Source organism: Lethenteron reissneri, chromosome 44, assembly GCF_015708825.2.
Source record: "Lethenteron reissneri isolate LAM-NWPU_2019-01 chromosome 44, ASM1570882v1, whole genome shotgun sequence".
NCBI classification, from domain to species: Eukaryota; Metazoa; Chordata; class Hyperoartia; order Petromyzontiformes; family Petromyzontidae; genus Lethenteron; species Lethenteron reissneri.
Genome location: NC_083822.1, coordinates 13378089 through 13403567, shown reverse-complemented (window position 1 = coordinate 13403567; position 25479 = coordinate 13378089). Strand labels below are relative to the sequence as shown.

General features: G+C 54.3%; 2 protein-coding genes across 2 annotated transcripts in view; both read left to right on the top strand.

The window, feature by feature from the left end:
- MPRIP (myosin phosphatase Rho interacting protein) overlaps positions 1–9132 on the top strand; it is a 42132-nt gene extending 33000 nt beyond the window's left edge. Inside the window, exons 19-26 of the mRNA XM_061569724.1 lie at positions 663–810; positions 1116–1218; positions 1759–1918; positions 3138–3245; positions 4299–4385; positions 5121–5298; positions 6538–6608; positions 7234–9132. Of these exons, the coding sequence (XP_061425708.1) occupies positions 663–810; positions 1116–1218; positions 1759–1918; positions 3138–3245; positions 4299–4385; positions 5121–5298; positions 6538–6608; positions 7234–7287 (909 nt within the window). The 3' untranslated portion in view covers positions 7288–9132. The remainder of the gene's footprint in view (positions 1–662; positions 811–1115; positions 1219–1758; positions 1919–3137; positions 3246–4298; positions 4386–5120; positions 5299–6537; positions 6609–7233) is intronic.
- Positions 9133–11280: 2148 nt separating this feature from the next.
- LOC133353481 (ubiquitin carboxyl-terminal hydrolase 22-like) overlaps positions 11281–25479 on the top strand; it is a 28894-nt gene continuing 14695 nt past the window's right edge. Inside the window, exons 1-2 of the mRNA XM_061569766.1 lie at positions 11281–13114; positions 22732–22864. Coding sequence (XP_061425750.1) covers positions 12986–13114; positions 22732–22864 — 262 coding nt within the window. The 5' untranslated portion in view covers positions 11281–12985. The remainder of the gene's footprint in view (positions 13115–22731; positions 22865–25479) is intronic.

Below are 25479 nucleotides of genomic sequence, written 5' to 3'. Positions count from 1 at the left end.
ACTGCAACTCTTTATTTCAGTGTTCTTCTGAGGAGCATTCATGCGTCTGTAATTATGACCAGTTGCACACCAATCAACCTCAATTCACACCACCTCACTGCTCAACCCCTGCCCTGTACAGTGTCCCACCCGAATCTATATCGGTGCCCTGTACCCTGAATTGATTACTCTACTGGTGGGCGTGGCCTACTGTGCACTCACGTGACTATGGGTCCCAACCATGGTCATTATTACTCTCATTCACTGGCTACACTGGCAATACAACAGGTGTTCAAACGCCAAATAGATACCTTTTGCAAGGTATCAAGTCTGCATTAACCACATGTACTTGTGGTGAAGATGCATGTAGCGGTTATCGTGCTACGCTACAAATCTGGCCACCCAAGTTCAATTCCAACTCACGTCCACCAAGACCAGTGACGATCATATGAACCATTCCTGGGCCTCCCCTAGGTCGACTCAGCCTCAAATTAGTACACATGGTGGGGTGTGTAGTAAACATCGCCACCGGGTGTGGCGCTGCCCACCCCACCCGCCTGGTGTGCCGTGCCGGCCTTCACGGGCGCTGCCGCTCGCTAACGGCACTTGCCGCTACAGCCCGCTGAGGCTACACGGGGGACCTTTGCCCTCGTGCGTGCGTGCCCACCCACCCACGCGTGCAGGCCGAGTGCGAGCGGGGCCTGCTGCTCATGGAGGAGTGCCACCGTGGAGCGCTGCGCGAGCTGCAAGAGGCCCAGCGGCGGACGGTGGCGGCGCTGGGCGAGGAGAAGGAGCGGCTGCTGGCGGAGGAGACCGCCGCCACTGTTGCCGGTAGCGACGACGGTGGCGGCGCGGTTGGCACGGCGGGATGTGGGTGGGGGATTAGACACGAGGAGGTTGGCACGAGGCTAAGGGATTGGCAGGAGGTGAGCGGTCGAGATGGGCGTTTGAGGTTATTCAGCGGCGGGACAGATGTTAACGGTGGCTGGGAGATGTTAACTACCTCGCCTGGCATGCAAGTGGTCGCGGGTGAGATCCCGACCCTGACGCCTGTACACCTTGACTATCGATGCGGTGGCGGAGGAGGAGGCGGCGTTGAGAGCGTCGCTTCGCCTTGCCGCCTCTCTTTGCTGCAGCGATCGAGGCGATGAAGACGGCCTACCGAGAGGAGCTGGAGAAGCTCCGCAAGAGCCGCGGAGGTGTCTCCCGGAGCGTCACAGAGGAGCGTGCGCAGTACGAGTGAGTCCTCCCCTACCGGTACCCGTTACATCTCCAGCTGGGATCCAACAGCCCGAGATGATGTCCAACAGCTCAGCCGGTACCCGTTACATCTCCAGCTGGGATCCAACAGCCCGAGATGATGTCCAACAGCTCAGCCGGTACCCGTTACATCTCCAGCTGGGATCCAAAAGCTGCAATTGTAATAGGTGCTCGCTAACAGCACTTGCCCCAACTGGGTCTCATGTGACACAGTTGTTGGTAGTGATAGGGGTTGTAGTAGTGATCGTGATAGTGGTAAGGGTAGTGATAGGGGTTGGAGTAGTGATAGGGGTTGGAGTAGTGATAGGGGTTGGAGTAGTGATAGTGGTAAGGGGAGTGATAGGGGTTGTGCTAGGGGTTTGGGTAGTGATAGGAGTTGGAGTAGTGATAGTGGCAAGGGTAGTGATAGGGATAGTGATAGGGATAGTGACAGGGATAGTGACAGGGGTAGTGGTCGTAATCGCGGTAGGTCCGGCCGTAGCTGGGCTACATGGAGGGGATCTTTGCGTCTGCGTGCAGGCAGGATCTGGCCTCGCTGCAGCGGGAGATCGAGGCCTTGTCTGAGCAGTACTCCCACAAGAGCCTGCAGGCCGCGCACCTCCTGCAGGCGCTGGAGGCCGAGAGGGCCGCGCTGCAGCAGAGCCGGCGCAACAACCGCGAGCTCAACGCGCGCAACCAGGTGACGCGGGGGACGGGGGACGGGAGGTGCAGTGGGGAGGAGACGAGGGGACAGCGGTCTGCCAAGCCGCGTCACGACGATCCATGCGGGAGGCATCTCCGCCGCTGGGCAAATGTCCTCGGAATTTTCGCTGCGGGGCCATTTTCATTGACGAGACGATTTGTCCGTAGATCTGCGCTGTATTTGTCTGACCTGTTGTTGTTACGGTTGGACAATCGTAAAAAATTTGCTACGCCCGTCCGATCGTCTGTTAACAGTCCCCCAGATTTTTCACGCAATTTGGATGGAAAACATGAAAAGTAGCTGCTGCCCCAAAGTGTTTGTAACCACCACACTCTTCTCATCTCTTGTCATCTCCATCCCGCCATCTCTGTCCTCATTTACACTGACGGTTAAAATCGGTAAAGTTTGTGTCAATGTAATTTCACAACATAATTGCTATTAATATTATCATTATTAAAAAAAAGTACCTGTAATAGTGGAATGATTTGATGTTGACTTTTGACTGAGTCGCCCATGATGAAAGAGCTTCTTAGCTCTACGGCTTTACTTGGTGGGAAATAATCTCCTGATTCTGGTAAAATTATCATCCTGAGCGCTCGAATCAAGTGCAGCGGGGACTTGGGAAGCACGATTTCTGTGCAGTATGGATGCTGACACCACTATTAGTCACCATTATTATTATTCAGAATCAGAATATTTCACTGGAGGAGGAATCCAATGAGCTACATTTGTCCAGTAGGGGCACGGGGTCAGAACGTTACAACAGACAATACAAAAACACGATAGGAGTGCAAAGTGTAGGAAAGGTAAACAAACCACTGAAAACATTTACAAATAAAACTACTAAACAATTTTTTTATCTTACCAGGTAAAGCCCACTGAGCTATTAGCTTCTTTTTCAGAGGCGACCTCTCCACACGTGACGATAGCTCAACGAATTCCCTACCCGACAAACCCAACAACAAAAACAACCTTGAGCTGAAGCACTTCAGGAGAGACCTCGCAATTCATTCAACGAACACGGCGTGACCAGACAGCGGCGCGCATTAGAGATGCTGCGAGCAACATTTTGCGTCGATTGAAAGGCGGTTTAATGTGGACGTACGTCGTCGTTATTTGACCGAATGAGGCGCGAGTCGTCCTGGCGAATCAACTCGTTTTTGTTCCAAGGGACACCAACACGAGAATCGCTCAAACGCGAGTGTCCCGTTGGCAGAAGCTCGGCGCTCAGGTGGCGCAGGTGGCACGGGGGGCGCAGGAGGAGCGGGCGCCGGGCGAGGCGGCGGAGGGACGCGGCGCCACGCGCACTAACTTCGAGCTGCAGGTGAGGCCCTCCGTCCTCCTCCCGCACCGGCATCTCTGATTAGCAAGCTTGGCTACGTACGGCGCGAAAGAAGTTCTACGTACGTACGTACGTCTGCTGTGCTCGGCGATCCCTTGACGTCAAATGGCGTCGGTAGGCCATTGTGTGCCGGCGTCATCGTCCAAATGTTAAAACTGCACCGGTGATTGACTAAGTTGGGATTACACTGCATCAAACTATTTTATTGAGCTGTGTAGCGCTTTTCCAGAAGCGACCTGGCCACAAATGATAGCTCAACAAAAGCGGCTTATCATCGTGTGGAAATCTATAGCAGCCAATTGCTCTAAACGCGCGTTGATTCTAAGTGTGGAGGGAAAATCCGGAGGATCAGAAGGAAAAATCCACGCGACCACGGGGAGAGTGTGCAAAATATACAAACAGGCGTCGTCAGGGTCGTGATCGAACCCACGGCCTCCTGCATGCCAGGCGATGGAACTGACACCAGTCGCCACCACGGCGCCCTTACACGTAGCAACGTCGCCCCCTTCTGGCCAGACCACGTCTGTGAAACGCATCGCCTTCTCTACAGCGAGCCTCTTGCACTGACACAATGGCGCAATGTCATAGGCACGACATTTGTAATGCTTGCTAGAATTACAACTTAAAACAAAAGGACAGCGTGAGTAGTCCTATTAGCTGTGCCATTATATTGGATGCCAGCTTCTGCTGGATTTAGGGCCGTCCAGAGGGGGTGGGGGTGCGGGGCCCCCGGGGCAAATCCCACCGTGTGGGTACCCCCCAAACGCAAATGAGTGAATCTGTCGCCGTGACGTCAAGGCACGGGGGGCCCCCAAAGCCCAGGGCAGCCGCCCCGATTCGCCGCAGCCCAGGGAGCGGTTCTCGCGATGTGACCATCGGATCCAGGAATACACCGTTAGCTGTCGCCCTAATCCCTTCGGAACGCATTTAACCCGTCGCATTTAACCCGTCACATTTACCCGTCACATTTAACCCGTCACATTTAACCCGTCACATTCCCTGGTGAAGCGACGTCGCTGCCGTTGCCGCACGCAGGTCGCTCTGCGCGTGAAGGAGTCCGAGATCGAGTTCCTCAAGCAGGAGCTGCGCTCGCTCAGAGAGGAGCTCCACACGGCTCAGAGGGTACGCGACGCTCGCGCCGTGTCACCCACTTCAGCACTCGGTGTTTTACTTCGCGCGCGCAGGGGCCAATATGCATGCGGCGAGTACTCGCTGAAACGCGCGCTCCTTCCATCGCACGCGCGCCGTTGTGACGCAGTCCGTGAGCGGTCGACGACGGACTACTTTCTTGAGCTGCGGCAGCTCAGCGGCACAGTGATACGCTACGGGGGAACGCGAGAGTCACGCGGCAGTGCCGGTGGACCCTGTGGAGGAGAACACCGTGTCTCGCCAAACTTTATCGTCGTTCCATCACTCGTGGGGAAATTGTCTTCGCTTAACGCAGCACTTTCGAGGCCCGCACCTGCCTGTACGTACGTTGAACTTCTTTCGCACCGTCCGTAGCCAACCGTGCTCATCCGAGGTGCGGGACAGGACAACAAACTAATACAAAAAGCAGCTCTTAAGAATTTAGAAGAGCGTTCCAGACGGCTGGAGAAGCGCATCTGAAATCGCCGCGCGATGCGGTGACCGTCTTTGTTTCGATGGCAGATCCACAATCCACTGCGTCTACTACCAGCGTGTTCAAACGCGCGGACTGCGGCAGATCGATGAGCACGGTCGGCTATGTACGCTGCCAAAGAAGTTCAGCGTACAGGGAGGAGAAGTTGCTTTGCCTAACTCCTGGCGACGGTAACGGGCGTCCGGTGGTAGCGACCGGCGCGGCCGCGTAACGGGCCGGGCCGCGTGCCCCCGCAGGACAAGAAGCTGGCCGCCCACCGCTACAAGGACATGTACCGTGAGATGAGCCTGGCGCGCGCGCACGCCCAGCGCGACTCGCGCCTGCTGCAGGAGAAGCTGCGTCGACTCACGCAGCAGCAGCAGCAGCTGGCATCGCCGGGCGTCGACCGCCGTGGACACGCACAGCCGCCCCACGGTGAGGGCCGACGCGACGCTGGCGCCTCGCGGGGCCAGCGAACTGGCACGGCGAGACGTTAGCTGCCTGTAGAAGGGCGGCACGGGGGCGGTGGCGCAGCGGTTAACGCTCGCGGCAAGAAGCACTCCCTGGTTCGATTCCCGGCTCGGGAGTGTTTCTGCGGGGAGTGTGTACGTTCGCTCTCTCCCCTGTCCTGCGTGGCTTCTTTGGTTTCCTTCTGCCATAGCTCTACATGATGTAACCGCTGTTTGGGCAAACATCGCAATGTTGAAAAAGATTGACCAATTATTTTTTATGTTACCCGGTAAGGCCCCCACTGAGCTATGTAGCTCTCTTTCAGAAGAGACCTGGCCACAAATGACAGCCCAACGAAGTGGCTTATCATGTGGAGATTCATAGCGGCCCAATATTCAAAATGCGTGATGTTGATTCTAAATGTGGAGGGAAAAATCAAAGGACCTGGAGAAAAGTCCACGCGACTACGGGGAGGGAGACACGCAAACTCCAAATCTACAGCAGGCGTCAGTGTCGGGATTGAACCCATGGCCTCCTACACACCAGGCTAGGGAGTTAACATCTCGCCACCGTAGTGCCCATTTGGTACACACAGCAGCAACATCACCACCCCTACCGCGAAAACTTCACCGGACCCTCCTGAAAAAGAGTCTTGAGACTCGGTGAGGTTTTCCTCGGTAAACTGGCAATAATACTAAGAAAAAATAATGAAAACAGCTCTTCGTGTTGCTTCTTCAGAATCGTAATCAGAATGTTTATTTCGACTGGAGGAGGAATCCGATGAGCTCTGAAGCTCTTTTTCACAGATGTCCTCCAGGACTTGAACTGAACTTTTCCGCACCAAACGTAGCCAATCGTGCTAACGAGTCGGAGTCGGAGAGTTACAGCGACAAGCGTGGAAGGGGTATTAGTGGGTTTCAAGTTCTGTTGATGACGTCGTAGCCTCTATTGACAGCTGTCGATCCACTGCTGGATGAAGGCCTCCTCCCGCCTCATCAGTCCAGGGGGGGTTGCCTGTCCGCGCTCCACGCCACTTGTTGAAAGGGCGCCCGCAGGACCGATTCGGATCTCGTCCGCTAGCGGCGTTAGCCGTGGCTGCACCTCGCCAGGTTCACGGCACGGTTGCGCTAACCGCTGCGCCGCCGCTCCGTGACGGTGGCCGTGACGCGGGGACGCTGCCGCGCGGATGTGGAAAACTCTGTCTCTTGTCGACCGTCGTTCCAGATGTCCTGAAGTCACGGAGTAACCCGGAGGGTTTGCGCGCTGGACTTGCATCCGTTGGTCAGCGTCTCAAGGTGCTTGCATTCGTTCTGTGTGTGCGTGTGTCTGTCTGTCTGTGCTTGTGCATGAAACTATTTTTTTTTACCAGGTAAGGCCCACTGAGCTATGCAGCTCTTTTTCAGAAGCAACCTGGCTATCACAGATGATAGCTCAACGAAGTGGCTTATCACGTGAAAATTCGTAGCAGCCAAATACTCTGAACACAGCCAAATCCACGTGACCACAGGGAGAAGGTCGGGATGAACCCCACAACCTCCTACTTACTTACCAGGCGAGCTAGTTAGTGTTTCGCCACTGCGGCGCTCGTGGGGAGCGGTAGTGTAGCGGTTAGCGCGCCGCACTACGAGCCTGCCGACCTCGGTTCGATTCCCGCTCACAGCCAACATTGGTGAGGAGTTTCCGAACCGGTCCTGGGTCGACTGGGCCTTAAGTAAGTACTTGCTCCGGTGTGTCAACATCAGCATTGGGGAGATAAAAGGCGGCCGAGCATATCGCTGGCCGCCCACCTCCGTGTGCCGTGCCGGCTTGAGGGGGTCCTGCTCGGTCACGGTGCTTGCTCCGACAGTCTGTGAAGGCTACGCGGGGATCTTTGTCCTTGTTTGTGTTTTGTGTGCGCGCGTGCCTCTGGGTAATGTGCAGGCTGAGTCGGAGGGCTTCCCGCTGGGCGATAAAGCCCAGAAGACGCCCGTGTGACTGCACCGCCAACGTGTGACAAGACCCGGCTGATTTGCGCACTCAAGTTTTCATTTGCACGTCATCATTAAAAAATATTTGCATTTATTTGACCTTTAAATTGACCTGGCAAAACATCTCGCACGGTGTCGCCATCTCACAAATTTGAAGGCACCCCCAGCGGCAGCTGTCCCTGTGCAGCCAGTCGGTGCCTGAGGTCGCTGCTGCTCCACCTGAGTGTCATTTGCGATCTGATTTTTCAAAATGTGGCAAATTATGACCACGACGCCAGCATTCGCACACAAGGGACGCCACGGCATCTTGAGCGCACCGCCGTGAATCGGACGTCGCGCAGCGTTTGTGTGCCTGATGCACCAGAAAGTATTCACCACAGGGCGTCTTGCCGGATTCAAGCCATGGAAACGACGCAATGACGAGCAGCGAACGCGCCACCACTTACTGCCGCTTCGGCCGAACAGTTAAAACTAAAAACTAAACAGATTTAGTATTTTGCCAGGTAAGGCCCCCTGAGCTAAATAGTTGTTTTTCAGAAGTGACCTGGCCACAGAAGGATAGCTCAACAAAGTGGCTTATCGCGTGGAAATTTATAGCAGCAGCCAAATACTCTAAACGCATGATATTGAATCTAAATGTGGAGGGAAAAACCAGAGGAGCCGGAAAAAAATCCGCGAGACCACGGGGGGGAGAGAGACACGCAAACACCGAATATACAACAGGCATCGTCAACACCGGGATTGAACCCACGACCTCCTGCATACCAAGCAAGGGAGTTAACATCTCCTAACCACCGCAGTTAAACTTCCTCCGCGCACGAGTGAGCGCCATGTCGGCGCTCCAGGCCACCGTGCACATCTCTGGAGCCCCTCTATGGGGTCGAGCCCAGGCGGCTCTCCCTCTCTCTCGTCCTCACCGACTACGCAGGGGACACCACCTCCTCCTCTCCGCTGCCGCGTGCGCCTCCTCCTCCTCCGTCGCGTCCCCGACGGACCCCTCCGGCTTGGCGAGCGTATTGAACGTCGCGCTTTCTGAACAAGCGGCAATTTTGTTCTTGTTGTTGTTGCCGCTGTTCATTCGCACCCCTGAGATTTACGATAACGGAACGTGGGAGCTGGCGATGCGAGCGAAGCGGCGAACGTCGGATCTGCACTTTATGCGACGCGCCGCGATGACTGCGAACGTGTCCCAGGAACGCGCCTGTTACCGCGCGTTGGCTCTGCTCTTTAAAGTCCGGCGTGGCCCGTGGCATGTCCGCGTTTGCTGCGCACGTGTCACGCGACACCCTGGATGCCCTTGTCGTCCTTCCCCCCCTCCGCACCTCCCTTTAGCGCGGTTGGCTACGTACGGTGCGAATGAAGTTCAACGCACGTACGTACAAACGAGATACTCCGTCTAGACGGATTTTTCAAGTGGAATGTTTTAATTCGTAAAACGAATGGCAGCGTGACACTGGGCGCCCACTTGTTAATTCTGGGGAGTGTGTGGCTCTTGTCCGGGGGGGAGGGAGGGATTGTTCCAGGCTGAGCGTTGCGATGACGCACGACGGAACGAGGCCGCGTCTTCGTATCCAGGTAGCTTGAAACTCCCGAGGACTGAAGTTTCCGAGATAGTTATTCAGGTCAAACTAATTTATATTTTAGCAAAGCCAACAAGGGGGGAATGTCTTATTTATCTAATGCTGTAATACCTTCCCGTCCTGAAAGGCTGGTGAATAAAGCATGGTATCGGCAGTGCAATATATAAATATGAAGATGAGTCAAGACGAGAGGAGGCATGTTTATTCGTGTGTTTTACATTTCATTGAACATATTTACAGAGAATACATAATAAATATAATCTTACAATGTTGTAAGCGGCTGGAAATCTCTTTTATTTGCAGGGATACGTAGATGTACGTTGAACTTCTTTCGCACCGTACGTAGCCAACCGTGCTAATTGGAGGTGCGGAGGAAGGACAACAAACTAAACACAAAAGCTGTTCTAAACAAATTAGTCTATGAGTCTGTGGGCAGTGTTGAGTCTGTGGGCAGTGTTGAGTCTGTGGGCAGTGTCGAGTCTGTGGGCAGTGTTGAGTCTATGGGCAGCAGTGCTGAGTCTATGGGTAGCAGTGCTGAGTCTATGGGTAGCAGTGCTGAGTCTATGGGTAGCAGTGCTGAGTCTATGGGTAACAGTGCTGAGTCTATGGGTAGCAGTGTTGAGTCTATGGGTAGTGTTGAGTCTATGGGTAGCAGTGCTGAGTCTGGGTAACAGTGCTGAGTCTATGGGTAGCAGTGTTGAGTCTATGGGTAGCAGTGCTGAGTCTATGGGTAACAGTGCTGAGTCTATGGGTAACAGTGTTGAGTCTATGGGTAGCAGTGCTGAGTCTATGGGTAGTGTTGAGTCTATGGGTAGCAGTGCTGAGTATATGGGTAACAACGCTGAGTCTATGGGTAGCAGTGCTGAGTCTATGGGTAACAGTGCTGAGTCTATGGGTGGCAGTGCTGAGTCTATGGGTGGCAGTGCTGAGTCTATGGGTAACAGTGCTGAGTCTATGGGTAGCAGTGCTGAGTCTATGGGTAGCAGTGCTGAGTCTATGGGTAGCAGTGCTGAGTCTATGGGTAGCAGTGCTGAGTCTATGGGTGGCAGTGCTGAGTCTATGGGTAGCAGTGCTGAGTCTATGGGTAGCAGTGCTGAGTCTATGGGTGGCAGTGCTGAGTCTATGGGTATTGTTGAGTCTATGGGTAGCAGTGCTGAGTCTATGGGTAATAGTGCTGAGTCTATGGGTAGCAGTGCTGAGTCTATGGGTAGCAGTGCTGAGTCTATGAGTAGCAGTGCTGAGTCTATGAGTAGCAGTGCTGAGTCTATGGGTAGCAGTGCTGAGTCTATGGGCAGTGCTGAGTCTATGAGTAGCAGTGCTGAGTCTATGGGTAGCAGTGCTGAGTCTATGGGTAGCAGTGCTGAGTCTATGAGTAGCAGTGCTGAGTCTATGGGTAGCAGTGCTGAGTCTATGGGTAGCAGTGCTGAGTCTATGGGTAGCAGTGCTGAGTCTATGAGTAGCAGTGCTGAGTCTATGGGTAGCAGTGCTGAGTCTATGGGTAGCAGTGCTGAGTCTATGGGTAGCAGTGCTGAGTCTATGGGTAGCAGTGCTGAGTCTATGGGTAGCAGTGCTGAGTCTATGGGTAGCAGTGCTGCTCAATGTGCAGGGGAAGTTGATTCCAGTGGAGGGCTGCAAGGAGGGAGAAGGACCGAACAGGGAGGAGGAGGAGGGACGGAGAGAAGATTGGGAACGAAGAGGACGAGACACGGAGGGAGATGAGAGAGGCGAGATGAGGTGGGGGGGGCATGAAGGGGATGTGAAGACTGGCGTCTGGGATGTGAAAAGGCCGCGTTGTACTCAACGTGTATCCAGGGGGAATCGGAGGAGGTCACCACCACCACCACCACCGCTATTGTTGTTGTGCTGCTGCTGTTCGAACTTTGTTGGGGGATACCGCTGGCTGGGAACCACAACAACCCCCCCAGATGTCAGGCGGATCGAGCACTGCGCTTGGGCACCACTCACCTCGTTACCACCTCGTTACCCACCTCGTTACACACATCGTTACCATCTCGTTACTACCTCGTTACTACCTCGTTACACACTTCGTTACCACCTCGTTACCACCTTGTTACTACCTCGTTACCACCTCGTTACACCCCTCGTTGCCACCTTGTTACTACCTCGTTACCACCTCGTTACCACCTCGTTACCACCTCGTTACACACCTCGTTACCACCTCGTGCTGCTGCTGCTGCTCTGCGTGGGGTTCCTCCCTCCGTGTTGATGTTGCTCTGGGGGGGGCGGGAGGGTCGTTGCTCGAAACGTCGCCCGTCCTCTCCTCTTCACCCCCCGCGCCGCGATTGACAGCGCCGACGGCGTCACGTGGGTGCTGCCCCGCTCGAGCCGGCACCCACGTGGGCGGCGCGGGCTCCCGGCATGCCCCGCGGCTCGGGGTCAGATCCTCCCACAATGCAGCGCGGTGCCCGGCATCGCCGCCGTCGCCTCTGAGAGAATCGCGGAGAGAGACGACGACGAAGACGACGAGAGACGCAGAGAGACGCAGGGAAGACGAGGAGAGAGGCGAAGAGAGAGGCGCTCGCTCGCTCCATCTCCCACCGGGGGGTGCCGAGGGGTCGCGCTCATCCCCACGGGGCGCTCCTCTTCCTCCTGCTGCTGCTGCTCCGCGTGATGCCGCCGCTGCCGCTGCTGCCCCCCCATCGTGTCGCGTGTGTCCGGCAGCTCGGGGCTGTGTAGCTCTTCACCCCCCACTCTCTCTCAGTCTCTCTAAAGACATTCTCTCTCCCTGTCTCTCTCTCCCTGTCTCTCTCCCTGTCTCTCTCTCTCCCTGTCTCTCTTGTGTGTGTGTCTCTCTCCCTGTGTCTCTCTCCCTGTGTCTCGTGTGTGTGTCTCTCTCCCTGTCTCCTTATCTCTCTCCCTGTCTCTCTCCCTGTGTCCCTGTCTCTGTCTCCCTGTCTCTGTCTCTACCTGTCTCTCTCTCTCCCTGTGTCTCTGTCTCCCTGTGTCTCTGTCTCCCTGTCTCTCTCCCTGTGTCTCTATCTCTCTCCCTGTCTCTCTCTCCCTGTCTCTGTCTCCCTGTCTCTGTCTCCCTGTCTCTGTCTCCCTGTCTCCCTGTCTCTGTCTCCCTGTCTCTGTCTCCCTGTGTGTGTGATCGCTTCTCCTCGCGAGCGAAGCGACGAGCCGCGCTGCCATCGCGAACCCGGCAGAGGCCACCCGAGTTCGATCCCCCCGGCCACTGACAGCGGTGAACCTCCCCTAGGTCGACTCGGCCTCAAATAAGAACCTGGCGCGGTGTGTAAAAGAATAAAACAAAAATCCCATCGCCGCTGGGGAGACAAAGGCGGTCGGGCGTGGGGCCGGCCACACCGCCCCCCACGTTGTGCTGGAGGCTACCGGGGGGACCTTTGCCTTTGTCCCGTCGTCGTCTCCATCCCCTTCGCGGCGCTCTCCGCCGCCCCGAGCCCCGCGTCTCATCCACGCGAACCCCCCTCCAGCTGCGGCGTCTCGTTCATCCGTCTCCCTCCCTCCCTCCATCTCGCTGCGTCTCCACTCCGTTTCACGGGGCGCCGACAGCCGCAATCGGACGCGGCTACAGGCGGACAGCTACAGAGCCACAGTCGCATCTCGTGGGCAGTGCGGTCATATAGCCGCAGTCGGACGCCTGTCCAGCAGACACAGAAGCTACAGTCGCACAGCTACAGTGGGACAGAGTGGGAGCTAGAGTCACATTCAGGCTACAGCCGGACGCATGTCCAGCAGACACAGAAGCTACAGTCGCACAGCTACAGTCGGACAGAGTTGGAGCTAGAGTCACATATTCAGGCGACAGTCGGACGCATGTCCAGCAGACACAGAAGTAGCTACCTTCTTACCGGGCTACGGGCAGACGCAGCGCCTACAGGCGGACGGCTATAGCCGTACAGTCAGACGCAGCGAGTCGAGTCGGCTACAAACACAAAGGTCCCCCGTGTAGCCTTAACGGATCGTCGGGGCAAGTGCTACTCGAGTGACTCCCACACCCACGCGCTGTATATGCCGCTGCCGGTGCTGAGGCCGAGGTGGAGCTGGGCCGAAGAGGAGGTGGAGAGGAAGAGAAGGTGGTGACGAGGAAGAGGTGGAGAGGAGGTGGAGAGGAAGAGGTGACGAGGAGGAGGAGGAGGGGTGATGAGCGGCCAGGGTGGATGCGCGCACGTGTGCGTCCTCAAGGCGGAGCAGGCGCAATGGAGGCAGCAGCTGCGAGTGATCTACCAGTGGTTCGTGTGGAGCGCCACGGGGGAAGCGCGGCGCAGGAAGGTGAGGAGGTGGTGGTGGTGGTGGTGGAGGTGGTGGTGGTGGTGATGGTGGTGGAGGAGGAGGTGGTGGTGGAGGAGGAGGGTGGTGGTGGTGATGGTGGTGGAGGAGGAGGTGGTGGTGGAGGTGGTGGTGGAGGAGGTGGTGGTGGTGGAGGAGGTGGTGGTGGTGGAGGAGGTGGTGGTGGAGGAGGAGGGTGGTGGTGGTGATGGTGGTGGAGGAGGAGGTGGTGGTGGTGGAGGAGGTGGAGGTGGTGGAGGAGGGTGGTGGTGGTGGTGGTGGAGGAGGAGGAGGATGGTGATGGTGGTGGAGGAGGTGGTGGTGGTGGTAGAAGTGGTGGTGGTAGAGGAAATGGTGGTGGAGGTAGTGGTGGTAGTGATCTTGATTTGAAGCTTTCGTGACTGCAGGAATCCATACTCTTTGGTTCTTTCGGTAAAGTCACGTAGGTAGAAAATAAAATAAATCACGACGTTTCGGGTGCAACACAAGCATCCGTCATCAGGTGGGAAAGCATGGTCTGCTGCTGAGGCAGACTGTTTTAAAAAGGTTTGAAATGGGTGTAGCCCATGAAGAAGTGGCCGGGGCTAGTGATGTTAATGTGAGAAATTAGCATGTAACTGTAAGAACAAAGAGTGGTGCAATCCAGAGACATGAGAGATGACATGTGAGCATGAGAGTGCAATCCAAGAGTCGGAAATAACAGCTGACATAGGCAGGTAGGATGGAAACATCACAGTCAGTTAAGACTTTACCTGGTTAATAACGTCCTTCCAATGATAGCTCAGTTTGTACCCATCCTCTCGGTTGAAGTTGTGTCGGTATTTATATACCTGGATGGCTTCATGAACAAATCTCTGAAGATAGCCAGTAGGTTTGCAGAGCACCTCCGTCTTGGAAAAAACAATTTCGTGTGAGCCTACAGCGTTAAAACAATGATCTGTGAGTGTCTGAATGTAGGTGTGTTTGTCTGTCTGTGAGTTTCTGAATGTAGGTGTGTTTGTCTGTCTGTGGGTGTCTGAATGTGGGTGTGTTTGTCTGTCTGTGGGTGTCTGAATGTGGGTGTGTTTGTCTGTCTGTGGGTGTCTGAATGTGGGTGTGTTTGTCTGTCTGTGAGTGTCTGAATGTAGGTGTGTTTGTCTGTCTGTGAGTGTTTGAATGTGGGTGTGTTTGTCTGTCTGTGGGTGTCTGAATGTGGGTGTGTTTGTCTGTCTGTGGGTGTCTGAATGTAGGTGTGTTTGTCTGTCTGTGGGTGTCTGAATGTGGGTGTGTTTGTCTGTCTGTGGGTGTCTGAATGTGGGTGTGTTTGTCTGTCTGTGGGTGTCTCAATGTGGGTGTGTTTGTCTGTCTGTGGGTGTCTGAATGTGGGTGTGTTTGTCTGTGTGTGAGTGTCTGAATGTAGGTGTGTTTGTCTGTCTGTGAGTGTCTGAATGTAGGTGTGTTTGTCTGTGTCTGAATGTAGGTGTGTTTGTCTGTCTGTGAGTGTCTGAATGTGGGTGTGTTTGTCTGTCTGTGAGTGTCTGAATGTAGGTGTGTTTGTCTGTCTGTGAGTGTCTGAATGTAGGTGTGTTTGTCTGTCTGTGGGTGTCTGAATGTAGATGTGTTTGTCTGTCTGTGAATGTCTGAATGTAGGTGTGTTTGTCTGTCTGTGAGTGTCTGAATGTAGGTGTGTTTGTCTGTCTGTGGGTGTCTGAATGTAGGTGTGTTTGTTTGTCTGTCTGTGAGTGTCTGAATGTAGGTGTGTTTGTCTGTCTGTGAGTGTCTGAATGTAGGTGTGTTTGTCTGTCTGTGAGTGTCTGAATGTAGGTGTGTTTGTCTGTCTGTGGGTGTCTGAATGTAGGTGTGTTTGTCTCTCTGTGAGTGTCTGAATGTAGGTGTGTTTGTCTGTGAGTGTCTGAATGTAGATGTGTTTGTCTGTGAGTGTCTGATTGTAGGTGTGTTTGTCTGTCTGTGGGTGTCTGTATGTAGGTGTGTTTGTCTCTCTGAGTGTCTGAATGTAGGTGTGTTTGTCTGTCTGTGAGTGTCTGAATGTAGGTGTGTTTGTCTGTCTGTGAGTGTCTGAATGTAGGTGTGTTTGTCTGTGTCTGAATGTAGGTGTGTTTGTCTGTCTGTGAGTGTCTGAATGTAGGTGTGTTTGTCTGTGTCTGAATGTAGGTGTGTTTGTCTGTCTGTGAGTGTCTGAATGTAGGTGTGTTTGTCTGTCTGTGAGTGTCTGAATGTAGGTGTGTTTGTCTGTCTGTGAGTGTCTGAATGTAGGTGTGTTTGTCTCTCTGTGAGTGTCTGAATGTAGGTGTGTTTGTCTGTCTGTGAGTGTCTGAATGTAGGTGTGTTTGTCTGTCTGTGGGTGTCTGAATGTAGGTGTGATTGTCTGTCTGTAAGTGTCTGAATGTAGGTGTGGTTGTCTGTCTGTGGGTGTCTGAATGTAGATGTGTTTGTCTGTCTGTGAGTGTCTGAATGTAGGTGTGTTTGTCTGTCTGTGGGTGTCTGAATGTAGGTGTGTTTGTCTGTCTGTGGGTGTCTGAATGTAGGTGTGTTTGTTTGTCTGTGTGTGAGTGTCTGAATGTAGGTGTGTTTGTCTGTCTGTGAGTGTCTGAATGTAGGTGTGTTTGTCTGTGTCTGAATGTAGGTGTGTTTGTCTGTCTGTGAGTGTCTGAATGTGGGTGTGTTTGTCTGTCTGTGAGTGTCTGAATGTAGGTGTGTTTGTCTGTCTGTGATTGTCTGAATGTAGGTGTGTTTGTCTGTCTGTGGGTGTCTGAATGTAGATGTGTTTGTCTGTCTGTGAATGTCTGAATGTAGGTGTGTTTGTCTGTCTGTGAGTGTCTGAATGTAGGTGTGTTTGTCTGTCTGTGGGTGTCTGAATGTAGGTGTGTTTGTTTGTCTGTCTGTGAGTGTCTGAATGTAGGTGTGTTTGTCTGTCTGTGAGTGTCTGAATGTAGGTGTGTTTGTCTGTCTGTGAGTGTCTGAATGTAGGTGTGTTTGTCTGTCTGTGGGTGTCTGAATGTAGGTGTGTTTGTCTCTCTGTGAGTGTCTGAATGTAGGTGTGTTTGTCTGTCTGTGAGTGTCTGAATGTAGATGTGTTTGTCTGTCTGTGAGTGTCTGATTGTAGGTGTGTTTGTCTGTCTGTGGGTGTCTGTATGTAGGTGTGTTTGTCTCTCTGAGTGTCTGAATGTAGGTGTGTTTGTCTGTCTGTGAGTGTCTGAATGTAGATGTGTTTGTCTGTCTGTGAGTGTCTGAATGTAGGTGTGTTTGTCTGTCTGTGAGTGTCTGAATGTAGGTGTGTTTGTCTGTGTCTGAATGTAGGTGTGTTTGTCTGTCTGTGAGTGTCTGAATGTAGGTGTGTTTGTCTGTGTCTGAATGTAGGTGTGTTTGTCTGTCTGTGGGTGTCTGAATGTAAGTGTGTTTGTCTGTCTGTAAGTGTCTGAATGTAGGTGTGGTTGTCTGTCTGTGGGTGTCTGAATGTAGATGTGTTTGTCTGTCTGTGAATGTCTGAATGTAGGTGTGTTTGTCTGTCTGTGAGTGTCTGAATGTAGGTGTGTTTGTCTGTCTGTGTGTGTCTGAATGTAGGTGTGTTTGTCTCTCTGTGAGTGTCTGAATGTAGGTGTGTTTGTCTGTCTGTGAGTGTCTGAATGTAGATGTGTTTGTCTGTCTGTGAGTGTCTGAATGTAGGTGTGTTTGTCTGTCTGTGGGTGTCTGTATGTAGGTGTATTTGTCTGTGAGTGTCTGAATGTAGGTGTGTTTGTCTGTCTGTGAGTGTCTGAATGTAGGTGTGTTTGTCTGTCTGTGAGTGTATCAATGTAGGTGTGTTTGTCTGTCTGTGAGTGTCTGAATGTAGGTGTGTTTGTCTGTCTGTGGGTGTCTGAATGTAGGTGTGTTTGTCTGAGTGTCTGAATGTAGTTGTGTCAGCCTGTAGTGTACGTGCGTTTTGTCTTCCTGTAGCTGGATCAACGTGTCCGCCTGTAATTATATCTGGAGATTCGTCTGCCTGAAGCTCTCTGTAGATGCGTCTGCTTGTAGCTGCAGGTGGGTCTGCCTGTCGCTGTTTGATCATTCGGTGTAGCTGCCAGTAGATGTCTCCCCAGCTGTGTCTGAATGTTGATCTGACTGTAGCTGTGACTGTAGCTGTGTCTGCCTGTTGACTAGATGTGTTTGCCTGCTTGTATCTGACTAGACACGTCTGACTAGCTGGCTGTAGATGTAACGAGCTGTTTGAGTGTCAGTAACTCCAGCTTGGTCTGTGACTATAGCATGAGATGTGTCCCTTGACTGTAGTTGTGTTCTACGTCATTGTGGCTGTGTGAGGGTGTAGTGGCTGTGGCTGTGTGGGGCTGTAGTTGTTGCTATGGATATGCCTATGGCTCTGGCTCTGTGTGTGCCTAGCGGTGTCTGTTGTCGCTGTGTTTGGCGAGCTGTGTGCTCGGCTGCGATTTGTGCTGTACAGCCCGTCTTCTCGCTGTCAATCCGCCATGCGGGGCCCACAACTCATTGCATTGAGCGGGCAAATCACAGGTTTTGACCTCGGTCACAGATCACGGATCTTCCATTTTGCCTATAAACTAAACTATTTTATCTTTATTTTACCACGGAAGTCCTCACTGGTCACAAATGATAGCCCAATGAAGAAGTGGCTCATCATCATCATCACGTGGACATGTATAGCAGCCACAACTCTAAAAGCACGTTGATTGTAAATGTGGAGGGAGAAGCCGGAGGACCCGGAGACAAAATCCACGCGACCAGAGAGAGAGAGAGAAGCAAACTCCAATTCTACAGGCGTCGGGGTCTGACCCACGGTCGACCTCCTGTATTACAGGCGATGTAGTCAACATCTCGGTCATAGATCATTAATCGGCCATAACATGGGCCGCCATCTGCTGCCTCCAGTGTTGCCCCATTCACCCATCTCCCCCACCCCCCATCTCCCCCCCCATCTCCCCCACCCCCTCCATCTCCCCCACCCCCCCCATCTCCCCCACCCCCCCATCTCCCCCACCCCCCATCTCTCCCACCCCCCCATCTCCCCCACCCCCCCCCCCATCTCCCCCTTCTCCCCCACACCCCCCCATCTCCCCCACCCCCCCACATCTCGCCCCCCCCCCATCTCCCCCACCCCCCATCTCCCCCACCCCCCCATCTCCCCCATCTCCCCCATCCCCCCCTTCTCCCCCACACCCCCCCATCTCCCCCACCCCCCCACATCTCGCCCACCCCCCCCCCCCATCTCCCCCACCCCCCATCTCCCCCACCCCCCCATCTCCCCCACCCCCCCCATCTCCCCCTTCTCCCCCACACCCCCCCATTTCCCCCACCCCCCCACATCTCGCCCACCCCCCCCCCATCTCCCCCACCCCCCATCTCCCCCACCCCCCCATCTCCCCCATCTCCCCCTTCTCCCCCACACCCCCCATCTCCCCCTTCTCCCCCACACCCCCCCATTTCCCCCACCCCCCCACATCTCCCCCACCCCCCCCATCTCCCCCACCCCCCCATCTCCCCCACCCCCAGCACCATCCACCACGTGGTCACCTTTTTAGATTTGCTTGATTTCTTCAAAGGTCGCATGTCACGTGGCTGATTTTCTATCGCAGGGAGGGGGGCCCTGAGGGCGCCCCCCCCCCCCCGGGTTGATTCTGTTCCGAATGAGGCTCATGATGCAGTTCAGGGTGCACGTCCAAGTCGGTGCCCCACTGATTTCCGTAGTCACTCAATCACGGTGTCTGTCGAGGCTGTTTGGCTCAATGAGAATGTTAATTTCCCTTTAGTTTAATTGGGGCTCTATAATTCACTTGTTTTGCTGATGTTTTGAATCGTTGCACTTTAACGTCGCACTGGCAAATCTCCTCGCTCGCTTAGCGTGTGCGCGTTCGTTCGTTTGAACTTCTTTCGCACCGCACGTGGCTAACCGTGCTAATCGGAGGTGCGGGAAATCGTACAGATAACGGTGAATGGATACTCTTTGGAGCAAGGTACATAGTAACGTAAAGATGAACCACAGGTCATGATAATTACACTTTAAACTGATTGTTGTTGCGTGGCGTCGCCCCGCGTCAGTCCTCCCCTACTCAGGGTGCCAGCGCAGCGGTTACTGACGCTTGCACCTCACAGCAAAGAGCCCCTAGGTTCGAGTCCCGACTCGGGTGCGTGTCTGTGTGGAGTTTGTACTTCTCTCTCTCCCTGTCGCTCTCTCCCGCTGTGCTCCGTTGGCTTCTCCGGGTTCCTCCATGCGCTCTAGAAGTCGCCTACAACGTGTAGCCGCTTTCAGCTGGGATCACGTAAACAGCTGCAGCAGCAGCTGCAGCAGCAGCTACAGCAGCAGCAGCATCACCCCCTGCCGCACTCAGCCGGGCAGGAGCCTCCTGAGATAAACACTGGGACTCATTGAGGCATTCCTGGATAAACTCGTATAGTACATGCTGTTGTTGTTGTGCCGTTGTTGTTGTGCTGTTGTTGTTGTGCGAGCTACCAGCCTGTTATATACGAGTTGACGATCTGTATGTTGCTGTGTGTGTGTGGTGGTGTGTGGTGGTGTGTGTGGTGTGTGTGTGTGGTGTGTGTGTGTGGTGTGTGCGTGTGGTGTGTGTGTGGTGCGCGTGTGGTGTGCATGTGGTGTGTGTGGTGTGGTGTGTGCGTGTGGTGTGTGTGTGGTGTGTGCGTGTGGTGTGTGTGGTGTGTGTGGTGTGCGCGTGTGGTGTGCGCGTGTGGGTGTGTGTGTTGTGTGTGTGTTTGTGTGTGGTGTGTGTGGTGTGGTGTGCGTGTGGGTGTGTGCGTGGTGTGTGTGGTGTGGTGTGTGTGGTGTGGTGTGTGCGTGTGGTGTGTGTGTGGTGTGTGTGGTGTGTGTGTGGTGTGTGTGGTGTGGTGTGTGTGGTGTGGTGTGTGCGTGTGGTGTGGTGTGTGTGGTGTGTGTGGTGTGTGTGCGTGTGGTGTGGTGTGTGTGTGGTGTGTGTGGTTGTGTGTGGTGCGTGTGGTGTGTGTGTGGTGTGTGTGTGGTGTGTGTGTGGTGTGTGTGTGGTGTGTGGTGTGGTGTGTGTGTGCGTGTGTGTGGTGTGTGGTGGGTGTGTGGTGTGTGTGTGTGGTGTGTGTGTGGTGTGTGTGTGGTGTGTGTGTGGTGTGTGGTGTGTGTGTGGTGTGTGTGGTGTGTGTGTGTGGTGTGTGTGTGGTGTGTGTGGTGTGTGTGTGGGTGTGTGGTGTGGTGTGGTGTGTGCGTGTGGTGTGTGTGGTCTGTGTGTGGTGTGTGTGGTGTGTGTGGTGTGTGTGTGGTGTGTGTGGTGCGTGTGTGGTGTGTGGTGTGGTGTGTGCGTGTGGTGTGTGTGGTCTGTGTGTGGTGTGTGTGTGGTGTGTGTGTGGTGTGTGTGTGGTGTGTGTGGTGTGTGTGGGGTGTGTGTGGTGTGTGTGTGGTGTGTGGTGTGTGTGTGGTGTGTGTGGTGTGTGTGGTGTGTGGTGTGTGTGTGGTGTGTGTGTGGTGTGTGTGTGGTGTGTGGTGTGTGTGTGGTGTGTGTGTGGTGTGTGTGTGGTGTGTGTGGTGTGGTGTGTGTGTGGTGTGTGTGTGGTGTGTGTGTGGTGCGTGTGTGGTGCGTGTGTGGTGTGGTGTGTGCGTGTGGTGTGTGCGTGTGGTGTGTGCGTGGTGGTGTGCGTGTGGTGTGTGTGGTGTGCGCGTGTGGTGTGCGCGTGTGGTGTGCGCGTGTGGTGTGTGTGTTGTGTGTGGTGTGTGTGGTGTGGTGTGTGCGTGGTGTGTGTGTGGTGTGTGTGGTGTGGTGTGTGCGTGTGGTGTGTGTGTGGTGTGTGTGTGGTGTGTGTGGTGTGTGTGTGGTGTGTGTGGTGTGGTGTGTGGTGTGTGTGGTGTGTGTGGTGTGGTGTGTGCGTGTGGTGTGTGTGTGGTGTGTGTGGTGTGTGTGTGGTGTGTGTGGTGTGTGTGTGGTGTGTGTGGTGTGTGTGTGGTGTGGTGTGGTGTGTGTGGTGTGTGTGGTGTGTGTGGTGTGTGTGGTGTGTGTGTGGTGTGTGGTGTGTGTGTGGTGTGTGTGGTGTGTGTGTGGTGTGTGTGTGGTGTGTGTGGTGTGTGTGGTGTGGTGTGTGTGGTTGTGTGTGTGGTGCGTGTGGTTGTGTGTGTGGTGCGTGTGGTTGCGTGTGTGGTGCGTGTGTGTGTGGTGGGTGTGGTGTGTGCGTGTGGTGTGTGTGTGGTGTGTGCGTGTGGTGTGTGTGTGGTGTGTGCGTGTGGTGGTGTGGTGTGTGTGGTGTGCGCGTGTGGTGTGCGCGTGTGGTGTGTGTGTGTGGTGTGTGTGGTTGTGGTGTTGTGTGGTGTGGTGTGTGCGTTGGTGTGTGCGTGGTGGTGTGTTGGTGTGTGTGGTGTGGTGTGTGCGTGTGGTGTGTGTGTGGTGTGTGTGGTGGTGTGTGTGGTGTGGTGTGTGGTGGTGTGTGTGTGGTGTGTGGTGTGTGTGGTGTGTGTGGTGTGGTGTGTGCGTGTGTGTGGTGTGTGTGGTGTGGTGTGTGGTGTGGTGTGTGTGTGTGTGGTGTGTGTGGTGTGTGTGGTGGTGGTGGTGTGGGTGGTGTGTGTGTGTGTGTGTGGTGTGGTGGTGTGCGTGTGGTGGTGTGGTGTGTGTGGTGTGGTGTGTGTGGTGTGTGGTGTGTGTGGTGTGTGTGTGGTGTGTGTGTGGTGTGTGTGTGGTGTGTGTGGTGTGTGTGGTGTGTGTGTGGTGTGTGGTGTGTGTGTGTGGTGTGTGTGTGGTGTGTGTGTGGTGTGTGTGGTGTGTGGTGTGTGCGTGTGGTGTGTGTGGTCTGTGTGTGGTGTGTGTGGTGTGTGTGGTGCGTGTGTGGTGTGTGGTGTGGTGTGTGCGTGTGGTGTGGTGTGTGCGTGTGGTGTGTGTGGTCTGTGTGTGGTGTGTGTGGTGTGTGTGGTGTGTGTGTGGTGTGTGTGTGGTGTGTGGTGTGTGTGTGGTGTGTGTGTGGTGTGTGTGGTGTGTGTGGTGTGTGTGGTGTGTGTGTGGTGTGTGGAGTGTGTGTGGTGTGTGTGTGGTGTGTGTGTGGTGTGTGTGGTGTGTGTGGTGTGGTGTGTGTGTGGTGTGTGTGGTGTGGTGTGTGTGTGGGTGTGGTGCTGTGTGGTGCGTGTGGTGCGTGTGTGGTGCGTGTGGTGCGTTGTGTGCGTGTGTGGTGTGTGTGTGGTGTGTGTGTGGTGTGTGTGTGGTGTGTGGTGTGTGTGTGGTGTGTGTGTGGTGTGTGTGGTGTGTGTGTGGTGTGTGTGTGGTGTGTGTGTGGTGTGTGTGTGGTGTGTGTGTGGTGTGTGTGGTGTGTGTGGTGCGTGTGGTGCGTGTGGTGCGTGTGGTGCGTGTGTGGTGCGTGTGGTGTGTGCGTGTGGTGTGTGGTGTGTGTGTGGTGTGTGTGGTGTGTGTGGTGTGGTGTGTGCGTGTGGTGTGTGGTGTGTGTGTGGTGTGTGTGGTGTGTGTGGTGTGGTGTGTGCGTGTGGTGTGTGGTGTGTGTTTGGTGTGTGGTGTGCGTTTGGTGTGTGTGGTGTGTGTGTGTGGTGTGTGTTTGGTGTGTGTGGTGTGTGCGTGTGGTGTGTGTGGTGTGTGTGGTGTGGTGTGTGTGGTGTGTGTGGTGTGTGTGGTGTGGTGTGTGCGTGTGGTGTGCGTGGCCAGGCCCTGTCGTGCGTGTGCCAGCTGTGCGGTGCCCACTTCAGCCGCCTGCACTCGTGCCTCTACTGCGTCTTCTTCGGCTGCTTCGCTCGGCGCCACATCCACGAGCACGCCAAGGCCAAGCGCCACCCGCTCGGTACGCTCGCTCGAAACCCCGCTCACCCCGCTCCAACCCCGCTCACCGCGCTCACCCACTCACCTCACTCAACACCGGAAGGCCCTAGATGCCACCACGCTCTTCCACCACTACGCTCCACCACCACGCTCTTCCACCACTACGCTCCACCACCACGCTCTTCCACCACTACGCTCCACCACCACCCGCTCTGTGGGTGTCCGCGGGGCACACACGCACGGGGGCAGGGAGGAGTGGCTTCCCAGGGCAGGTGCAGTGCGGGCACTGCACTCTATACACTATGAACTGAACTGTTTCTTGTCTTACCAGGTAAGGCCCAATGAGCAATGAACGACCTGGCTATCACAAATGATAGCTCAACGAAGTGACTTCTTGTTATCACGTGGACATTTATAGCGCCAGCTACATACTCTAAACGTGTGATGTGTTTTATAAATGTGGAGGGAAAAACCCGGTGAGCCGGAGAAAAATCCACGCGACCACGGGGAGAGAGACGCAGGCATCGGGGTCGAACCCACGACCTCCCGCATACCAGGCGAGGGAGATAATATCTCGCCTAGCTCGAGTCTAAATGTGGATGCGCTGTTTAGCATGCGGAGCCCACACTCCACTGTCGTGCATAAATATTAACAGAACACGCAGTGCAGGGCATGACAGAGACAGACCGTGCTGCACAACGTAACCACATGGCTCGCAACACCTTATTAGCAACACGGTACTCTATCAACACGTAACTAGCAACACGTTACTATCAACACGGTACTAGCAACACGTTACTATCAACACGTTACTATCAACACGGTACTATCAACACGGTACTATCAACACCTTACTGGGTCCTAGTCTGGGTCCTAGTCTGGGTTCTAGTCTGGGTTCTATTTAAATCTCGCCCTGCAAACTCACGTCTTTAGAATCGCCCTTTCCTCCATAGTTTTGATCGTTTACGCCGCTGGTTCCGTCTTATTTCCCCGCTTTCCATACACGGTTGGCGCATTGGGATCCTTGGATGAGAAGGCGCTTTACAAATGTAAATGATCATTGTGAAACCCTGATCTTTCTGCCGTTTCTGCCGTCCATGGGGAAACGGGGTTCCGGTTTTACGACGACGACGTTTCCAGCAACGCGTCGTGACGTCGTCAAAAAGCGGGGGGGAGGAGGAGGGGGGGCTGGCCGCCCGCCCACATTCATTTACTTTTCATTCATTCATTTTGGATATCGGCGAATGCCACTTTGGCCACAAGGGGGATGTTGTTCAACTGAGGGTGATGTTGGTTGGCAGGATTGGATACGAGAATGGCTGTTGGTGCCAGACATTCTCTAACAGCACTTGCCCCCCCAAAATAATCTGTTGAGGCTATATGGGGGATCTTTGTCTTTGGTGGAGGAAAGAGGGCGAGGAGTGGTGGGGGGGATGGGTGGGGGGTTCAATCCACAAAGTCTCTTGAGTGAAGTTGAGTGAAGTTGATTCTGTGCGGCCAGGTTATAGAACTCAGGAGAGACCGGGATAAGTCTCATTTGCACGAGTGACCAGGATGACCAAAAACGACGAGAGCAAAGCAAGTAGAGTAGAGCGCGGCTATCGAGCGAAGATGAGTTGACGCAGAAGAAACAACAACTGCGTTGTGACGTGAGAAAAATCGAGAACGCTGCAGCGACCAACATAAATCCGCGTCCAATAATAAATTCCCCCGCAGCATACGTCATCTGGGGCAGGTTATTTTTAGACCGGTCGTAGGGCGGTTGCAATTAAGTTGGAGAAATGTGAAACTAAAACTACAACTTAAACTATTTTTTATTCTACCAGGTAAGGCCCACTGAGCTACCTAGCATTTTTTAAAGAAGCAACCTGGTCACAAATTATAGCTCAACGAAGTGGCTTATCACGTGCAAATTTCTAGCAGCCAAACACTCTAAACACGTGATGTTGATTCTAAATGTGGAAGTAAAAAACCGGAGCACCCGGGAAAATCCACGGGGAGAGAGGCACGCAAACACAGCAAGAGTCGTCAGAGTCGGGATCGAACCCACGACCTCCTTCATCCCAGGCGAGGTTGTTAACATCTCCTAGTCACCGTGGCACCAGATGCTGCTGCTTTTGCCGCGGCGGCGAGATGTTAACTAGCTTGCCTGGTATGCGGGAGGTTGTGGGTTGGATTCCGACCCTGATGCCTGCTGCTTTATATTTGGAGTTTGCGTGTCTCTCTCCCCGTGGTCACGTGAATTTCCACATGACAAGCCACTTAATTGGGTTATCATTTGTGACCAGGTTGCTTCTTAAAAAAATGATGTCAGGCTCGGTGGGCCTTACCTGTCAAGACAAAAACATTGTTGAATAGGTTTACATAGAATGCCACATTGAAATTGTTTGCAATGTACAACCAGTACAGGTGAGGTTTTCCTGGGTTAACAAGCAGAGTAGTACTACAGTACAAATACAATGGTCTGTACTATGACCTCCAGTCAGCAAATTTGGTGTGGGTGCCATGGTGATGTGGTCATACCACTGTGAGTGGCACCATGGCGGTCGGTGCGTCACGTGGGTGGTGAACTGATGTTTGTGCACCGGGATGAATGCAGCCAGCGCTTTGTTTGAGCCTCGAAAGCTCAACCGTCCG